This window comes from Synchiropus splendidus, chromosome 8 (assembly GCF_027744825.2).
Source record: "Synchiropus splendidus isolate RoL2022-P1 chromosome 8, RoL_Sspl_1.0, whole genome shotgun sequence".
NCBI lineage: Eukaryota > Metazoa > Chordata > Actinopteri > Syngnathiformes > Callionymidae > Synchiropus > Synchiropus splendidus.
In genome coordinates, this window is record NC_071341.1 from 5317146 (window position 1) to 5326089 (window position 8944).

The following is an 8944-nucleotide window of genomic DNA, read 5'->3' on the forward strand; positions in this document are numbered from 1 at the left end:
AACCTCTTAGGTAGCCATCCTTGGTTTCCTGCTCTGCTGCTGTCAGTATTCACATAAGCTGTCATTTAGTGAAAGTTAGCTGTGGCTCCAGTCCAGAAATTCAATGTTTTGTTTTGGTTTAAACACAAAAGGGTGTTAGTACTAAGACATAACAAATGTGCCTATAGCATATGTGAGACTGAAATCTATAACAATGACAAAGAAATTAAAAATAATAACCAATATTCAATATAAATTTGGTTGGCTGCTCCTTCTGGAAAAGTTAAAAACATACGTTTAAATTGTAATGACGGGAATGATGACACAAATGATGAAGCAATATATTCACTTATCAGTATCTTCCAGTTTACCTGAAGTACCACCTTCGTAAGTCCTCACGAGACAACTAGAGATGGGCTTGCACAAGTGCACACTCGTCCTCCACACAGTTGAGAACTCGGAGTCCAACTGAAACAAGTTGTCCTCTGTGGTGATGTCAGCTGACATATTCCTCCTGACTCCTGTCTGGCTACACATTCTGCAATCGACTCTGACAACACAAGACGGCAGATAACTGAAAGTTTTGCTTTTCCAGACATTGCACTGCAAACTCTAATTATGTTTGCAGGTCAAAAATATTGGCTCGTAAAGACCAGCCTGTCTTATTCACTCACTTCACTTCTATTCTGCTCAGTTTTAACAGCAGCAGATTGGAGATTTCCATGAGCCGCAAGTGATTCGCTATACTTTTTGTGCACGCTGTTGAACTTTAACTTTTTCATGGTCAACCATCCCCTTCAGCCAGTGGGGTTAATATATATTGCAGTCATGCTGTTTGGGCCTGGGCCTTCACGTATGTCCAACCTGACTATATACAGTACATATACATCACTTTTATGCAGAGTAGACCAACAACACTGAATATGAATAAATTGAATGAGTTTTGGTAAAGACAACACCAGCGACTTGTATTTCAATCGAAACCCGGCCATAAAAGCAAATAGAAAGACAGATGTATTTATTTATATGTTGCCCTACATAAGAGTTGGCCAAGACAAGTTAGTAGTTGTCATTTCTAGTTTTGTGATTTCTGAAAGATCACAGTCTCACCCTGTGAATTATGAGTCTTGACCAGGACTTGAACTCACCTCACTGCTGTGGTGTGTATTTTCGGGAATGTACCCAGAGGAGGCATAACACATTGCATGTTTGCCGGTGCAATAAACAGTGTGGTTCGTATTATTTTTCCCGGTCAACGCTTGGAAGCGCTGTGGTTTTATGTTGGCACTCTGAGTATGAAGACACTTCAGCTAATAAGCCACATATTAGTGTGTGCTGAGAGCTGAAGCAAGTCAGGTCAGCGGGAGCTGGTCATGTTTAATAGTTTTCTGCTCTGCTTCAGGCTTTGAAGCTTCAGAATACAAGTTAATGACAGTCATTTTCAACTTCTCTCTTGGAGAGAGCAGGACTGTTATTAAAGTGCATGTGTTAATATATTGTATGAAATGTGAAGCACTTCTGAAATAAGATTTCAAGACAAGATTCTCTTCTGAAGCTAAATCATGGACGTCAGAATGTGCTTTTTGAATGATGGTGTGGAATTATGGTGAAAGGATGAGGCCTCAAAGTTGAGCGAGTTCAGGCAGACAGGTAGACATTTCCTTTCTTTTTATATGGGAAGTGTTGGGGTGTTGCTTTGCCATGGTAGCACTAATGTCCAACAAAATTGCCCTCCACACACACTCTAGATGCGCGTTTGATGTATGAGTGTGTACCTAAATGTTCTGCGCCATCATGTCTCCAAATATGAGATACATTTTTTTAATCGTTTGACACACAATGTCACACAATGTGAGTTCATCAGTTGTGCACCTTATTGTTTCCCTCAACAGAGTAAGTTGGCTTTAAAATAAAATCCTAAAACCAATATGTATCTGGGCTTGTGTCTGGCGCACACACACACACACACACACACACACACACACACACACACACACACACACACAAACACACTGGCAGGGTGGGGTCCACTGGTTCCTGATGGATGTCTCACTCCACTCTATGCTTCACATTGTTAAAACTAAGCTACTCCCAGCACACACGCCATGCTGTCCACAAGTGGCTGCATCTGGTTTGCCGTATGTAATAATGTTAATATGTTCCTGATGGCCGTGTCTTGTAAGAGGCGGGACATGTCAGAGAAACACTCAGTCACGCTGACCCTGACATCCTCTGATGATCACATCAATACAGACTTCCTGGCGTTCGACCTGAGGTGGTCTGTAGAATCATTTGTGGTCATGGAAATCATAAATGTAGCTTTTGCTTTACAAGAATCCCGGAGTGTGAACCAGAGTTTTTAACAAGCTCAAACAAAGAGAACACTGACCCTGAAACATACTCAGAGAGTGCAGACCTCTGCCTCTCAGTGCTGCTCTCACTACGCAGAGCGTGATGAAGCCTTTGAAAGATTTGTGGATCCAGATGGTATTCCAGAACACTACCGTCTATTCGCCTGTTCTTGAAATAATAACCATGATATTCCATCCCTCCCTGTTGAGATGAAGTTACGTACGAAACCAAACGTTCACATTTGTCCAGAAATATTGCTGCCAAGGGTTGTGATTCAGAGTCAAATCATAAATGTCCCACGCCCGGTTATTTAAATGTATATTAGATGGAACTAAAACGCAGAACTCACTAGTGCAGCACGCCATCACCCAAACCCTATATGTGTGTAAACAAACATGGCTGACACTCTACATCCTGAACCTGTGTGACCAGTTACTGTTTTTGTTTGTTGTATTAATGAGCCGCTGAACAGCTCCGGTCACACACACTCAGACTTTCCCCATCTTTTTAAACAAAATCAAACATTTATTTTGTGTGTATGCACTTGAAATATTGACTGCTCTTTGCAAATATAGCATATATTGTTAAAATCATTGCAGACAAGGACAGGATTCCACATTGCATGTTGACACATGGGTGATTCAGTGGAGTAAAATGTTTTATTTATTTATTTATTTATTATATATTAATGTATAAGTCCATACTTGTCTGTCCTCCTTATTGCTTGTCAGATTGCCATGTCCGAAACGCACGGCTGTTTCATTTAAATAGCAATTGACACGTTGTCACGGAAGGATTGCCATCCCATGACGTACCTACCCCTAACCTCTGTCTTTACGTGATGCGCTGCCGCAGCATTAAGATATACGGTGCCAGACGGAACCTGTGCTTCATTTGAAACCTAATGTGTCAACATGCAACACGGAAGGTGGACTATCAGCATAGGATGCAAAAGTTGTTTTGTTTTTGTTTGTTGTTTGTTTTAATAACCCAAAATCAGGCATTTTTGGTCGAAACAATCAAAAAAAAGTCTGGCAAAATCCTGGAGGGAAAGTCATCAGTTCTCTGCTGGGATTTTTATTGTTTATTTTCAACTGTTTGGAAACGTACTGTTGTAGATATTTATGAAAGCTTTTTTTTTTTACTGAAAGAATCTTGAGAAACTTTGTATGAATATTTATTCACTCCAAATATAGTAGTGTGACCTCTTATTGCATCAACCTATGTCCATGTGGTTCACTTACTCCAGCAGACCAAAATGTGATTGCTTTCTCCCCAAACAAAAAGCTTTCGCTGTTATTGAAAGAGTAGCCGATGATACAGCGTCGTGTTCTGTGTGTGTTGTTGGCTGTACGTGCTTGTCGTCTGCCCTGATGTTTTGAACAACTTCCTTGTGTGCAGAGCTGCAGAGGGAGGGTAGCATCGAGACCCTCAGCAACAGCTCTGGCTCCACCAGTGGCAGCATCCCACGAAACTTTGAGGGCTACCGCTCGCCACTGCCTACCAACGACAGCCAGCCACTCAGCCTGTTCCCCACCAACTTCTCCTGAAGCCTCTCCCTGCTCTTTGTCTTCTACGTCAGGACCTGCGCGTAGACGAGCGAGAACAGTGTTATTCAAAGCAAACTTCATTGTTCTACATATTCTTTTAGTGACCAAATCGTTCTCGAAAATACAGTCATTTAATACATTCAATGCAACTGCAATCCTGTCAGAGACAAAATATGAAGATGCATGTGTGTGTGTGTGTGCGTGTGTGTGTGTGTGTGTGTGTGTGTGTGTGTGTGTGTGTGTGTGTGTGTGTTCTTGTACTTCTATCTTTGTGAGGACCTGTATGAGTTTTTAATGGACAGAGTGAGGACATATTTTGGAGGGTTAAAAAGTACAAAATGTCTGGGTTATCATACTTGGGTTTTAGTTTGGTTAAGAGTAAAGGTTAAGTTTACCCATTTGTTTTAGATGGTTGGATCATGTCAATGACGCTCCTCACTAAGATAGGAAGACAAACGTTTGTGTGTGTGTGCGCGTCTTTAATTACAGTCAGTTCAATGTAGCAGCCTTTTTTGGTGTGTGTGAGAGAGTTCATCATATCGTGTTTTTAATCTGTTCAGGCCAGGAATTTTCATGACAATTCAGCAATCATGGGAAGGCATGTTCTCTCAACACCTGTAGCTCGCTGCGCAGTGATCAATTGTTGGCCTGTGTTTTGCAATGTTGAGCCGAGCTTTCATGATGTTGATGGATGGAAAGAAAGGCCTGTGTGATCTTTCAGATTCATTGGGATCTCTGAAATGTGTGTGGCTGTGTATGCCCGGATCCTGTGATCCTGTACAAGCTGTGCGGGGTGTGCACTGCTCCAGTGGCCCTGGACTTGCAAGACCTGCTGAAAGTTATTTCAGTGATGAATTCATAACTCTATTTATTTGTTATCGTTGTACGAATGCACGGTTCCTAAATCATTAAGTCAATATGATTTTGTCTGCCCGTTACGTGATGTTACCGAACTGTTCACGTGCTCAGCTCCAAAATAAACAGCTTTTTGTTACTCAGAGTCAATTTATGAAATTTAATGTATATTTTTGTGAAGACATTCTGTACAAACTTGACCAAAATTGTACTGATTTTAAGAACAGAGGTGATTGTAAGATAACTATCAAAGTCATTCAACTCGACTGAATTTAAGTCAGATTTTATCAGTGTGTTCACTCAAGTTAAGTTAAAAGTCCAAACAAAAAAATGTGGCATTGCCTTGTTGTTAATCATCTCTTACCATGTGTCTTAGCTCCTCTGGCATTCCTCTTGGTTTCTTCATTTTTTTAATTCACTTGCCCGACGCCCTTTCTTTCTCACCTCTCTCTGCATGCTTCAGGGTTTTTCATTCGATCCCTTGACAAGCAACGGACGGTGTGTGAGGGTGACTGAAAGGACAACGTTGAAAATCAGATTTTTGTTTTGTTCAACATGAACTGTTGAATCAGAACGCACTATTCTTATGAAGCAGGAGACAGCCTCGCAATAAAACAAAGCAAAATTGTGTCACATTACAAATGCTTGTGATTTAGGCAGAGATTTGATGTGTTAAATTCTGTTTTGTTCATTAAAATAAAAACATAATGAACTGCCGTCTTCCAAAGTGTCCTATCATTTTTCCAATTCCCTGAACAGTTTTTTTTATATACTTGTATATTTCCATACTCATTTTAAATGACTAATGATGATAATAAATTTCACATTCCATGTTCTCACACTTATCTGGAAAAGAAAGACGCGAAAGCTGCTGTGTGAAAACAGTGGAGAAAAAAGATTTTGGATTTAGGCCGTTGTTTCTCAGGTTGTACATGGACTCAGTATTGAAGCAGCTCTCCAGTAAACCGACCAATGTGGACTAATTAATTATTCATTTTATTTATTTTAAAATCGCACACAGAACAACACTGTAACCAATCATGGTAACAAACCATTGTAATGAGGACGGTCCTTTTAAACTCATAGACCAGGCAATGGTGACCCAAGAAACAAGGGGATCTCGCTGGAGGACTCAGAGAAGCTTGTTTCATTGACCAATATTACCATCTTCAGAGTCAGGCTGGGGACGGACAGGGAGCCCTGTCACACCTTGAAGAGCGTTGGTATATCAAGGAGGATGTGTGCAAAATGGATGCATTGTTGTAAAATGAATAATGTCACCTTGGATAAGGCCTCTAAGACTGTAACATTTGAATGTTCACACCTTCCCGCTATTCTATGTTGGATCATGACACAAAAAGATTTGCTGTTAAAGACTGCCACAAAAAAAAAGACTTATATCAAGACTAAATAAAGAAGTTCTCTGATCCGCAGTCCTATGCTGTGAATGTTGTACGCTGTAAACACAAGTGCTGTTTGATTTCTCTTTATCTCCATCATTAGAATTTATGTCCAGTTATTTTAGAATATATGTTCCAACTGACTGAATTATTTCCATTTTTGCAACACTAGCTCCAAAATTAAACAGTAATACATGCATGTAAAACGTCATCTTGAAACTCGGTTTAAGGAGGTGCTACATGTTGGACGTTTCCAGCTTCTTTTTCAAGGAAGTGAAGCGCTCTCTTTTCACATCAGCCTATCAGAGTTTCACCTGCAGTCACATGGCGCGCACTCGTCAACTGCCATGAATGAAGCCGTCGGTTGCGTCTCCTTAACGAAGGTCTTTACAGTTTCTATTTCTTAGATGTTACATTTCTTTGCTCTGTTGATGCTCTGTTTATTTCAAATAAAGAGCGAGAGAGAAAAGGTGAGTGAGGGGGGCGGGTCCCTAAATCCACATTTGCGTTACTCATCCGGAGGATAAGATTTTAAAGTTACCTAACCTAGCTGAAAAAAATATATATATAAAGTAAGTAATTGTTAATAAACTTTTTTTCCCTCTTCTGTCGTTGCTTGTTTGTGTCTTCAGTCAACAAACAGCTCACTGAATTATGGTTGGTCATTCTCCTAACCTCGACAAAACCTCCACGCAACACCCGCGTTGATAACTTTTGATTTTTTTTTTCTTCATTTTGCACCAGTTAAGACTAACGTAATTAGAATCGTGAGTTAAACGAGAGCCCATAACTCGCGGAGGAGCGTCTGCCTGCATCAGAGAGGATGGGACCGTCACCGTTTCCTTGGTGTTGGAGAGCGCCTCCGTCTGGCCTTGCCGCGTCCTGCACGCAAGAACGGACAGACAGTGAGAGACAAGGGAGGGGAGGGTGGACACGGGGGAGAAACAGAGATCAAGAGGAAACATTTCGCTTCACCAACAAGTGAGGAGTGATATTTTTCATTAGCCTGAGCGGAGAGGAAAGTAAGAGGAGAGGAGAAGGAGTGGGGAGAGGGGAGTGGAGGTTGAGGAGGCGAGGAGTAGGAGGACTGGAGCAGGAGGGAGAGGAGGAGGAGGAGGAGGAGGAGAGGGCCGCTGGTCGCCGGGTCTCCATGTGACAGGGGGAAATATGAGGGACTTTGACAGGTCTTAAACGGTCTGGCGCCATGGCCTCCGTCTAGCCGCTAAATATAGTCGAGATGATGCAGGAGATGGGAGGAGAAGATGTGGAGATGAAAGGAAGAGGGGAACAATGTGGAGGAGAGGGAATCGCGATCCGGTGCATTGTGGCGCTAAAACTCTCCCTTTCTGTCGCAATTAGAGCAAACGTAGCTGCGCACAAGGGCACCGATTATTTATCAGGCCCTGAGGGTCGAGACAAGGTCGCCGAGATTGTGTGCGCAGATGCTGATGGCAAGTGCTTAACACGCTCTGGTCCTCAAAGTGGCGGGTTTTACTTTTAAAAATTCAACTCAAGGTAGAAATAACCAACCTTAGTTTGAGTGACCTTCATTTAGTGCTCATTCCGACGGGTATTATTATTATTATTATTATTATTATTATTACTATTATTATTATTATTATTATTATTATTATAAATAATAATAATAATAACTGTAGTTATTATTTTTATGTTCTTGGTGCGCAGTAGCCCCTTGAGAATAATATCGTTCATAGCTTTCCTAAAGCCCCATCTGTGGACGATGAAAACCTTATTACCTTATAGGTAGATCATGGCATTTAATAAAAATAACTTAATTAATGTTGGTCACATTGCTCACATGTAAGCAGTTATGTTTGAATTTAATACACGAGACCTTTACTGTACTCGTTTATTAACTTTCTTTGCGTTTTAAAAAGGTGTTTAAAATGACCGTTTCTCTTGCAGATTAGTGATATTATTATTGATGTTTAGTCGTTTTAAACAGGGTACATTTCTTTGCGTTCTGTTTTCATGTCTGGTGTCACTGCGAGGGTGTGATTATTGTGCTCTTCAACTGTTTAGTAAAATAGTTATTAGAATAATATCAGGTAGAAATGTATTCAGAGCACTGATCAAACCGGAGTGTAAATCAATTTAAGACGGGATTCAATTCATTTCTGAAGAAAAAACAAAAAACAATAGAGCATCAGTTATACCTGAACATCTGTTTATCACCACCGCACATCTGACGCAAGTAGCGGCAGAAGAGATAGTGAGGGGAGGGGGGTCTCACATATGTACGACCCCAGGCTAAATGTGACTAGACAAGGGATTGTTCATGCTGCGGCGCCCAGAGGTTCGTTAACTAACCCGGTCCAGGTTACTATTAAGCGCTTGTGAAGGGGCGGAGAGCCGGTGGGCCTGGGGGAGTAACGTTGACTCCAGGATGCACACATCGTCGTTGTCTGGACACAAACGTGACCTGTGAACCCGGGACGACCAACATCCCCTCGTCACAGTTGGGAACTCTGGAATTCCTATCCTGTGGAGGGAACGTGAACGCAACATTAAGATGATATATCGCATCAAAAGGGGTATAAAGTTGACTTGGTGTGTTGTTGAAAACTCACCGAGTCCCCCTTCATGACTTTTTCTCTGAGCGAAATGAGAAAAATCACTCGCCGGATTTCCTCCGAGCGGCGGCGGGGGCTCTGACCGAGTCTGGCTGCCGGCGAGCTTCGGCGCGCGGGCAGGGAGCCGCGGCTCTCCCCGCCCCGGCTGAGCACTCACCGGAGCACAGCTCCATGAGATTCCGCTGTCAGAAGACAACAGACTGACATGGAATAA

General features: G+C 41.9%; 1 protein-coding gene across 1 annotated transcript in view; it reads left to right on the top strand.

Moving 5' to 3' along the window:
* bcas3 (BCAS3 microtubule associated cell migration factor) overlaps nucleotides 1-5474 on the top strand; it is a 242654-nt gene extending 237180 nt beyond the window's left edge. Inside the window, exon 24 of the mRNA XM_053872609.1 lies at nucleotides 3733-5474. Coding sequence (XP_053728584.1) covers nucleotides 3733-3881 — 149 coding nt within the window. The 3' untranslated portion in view covers nucleotides 3882-5474. The remainder of the gene's footprint in view (nucleotides 1-3732) is intronic.
* The last annotated feature ends 3470 nt before the right edge of the window (nucleotides 5475-8944 follow it).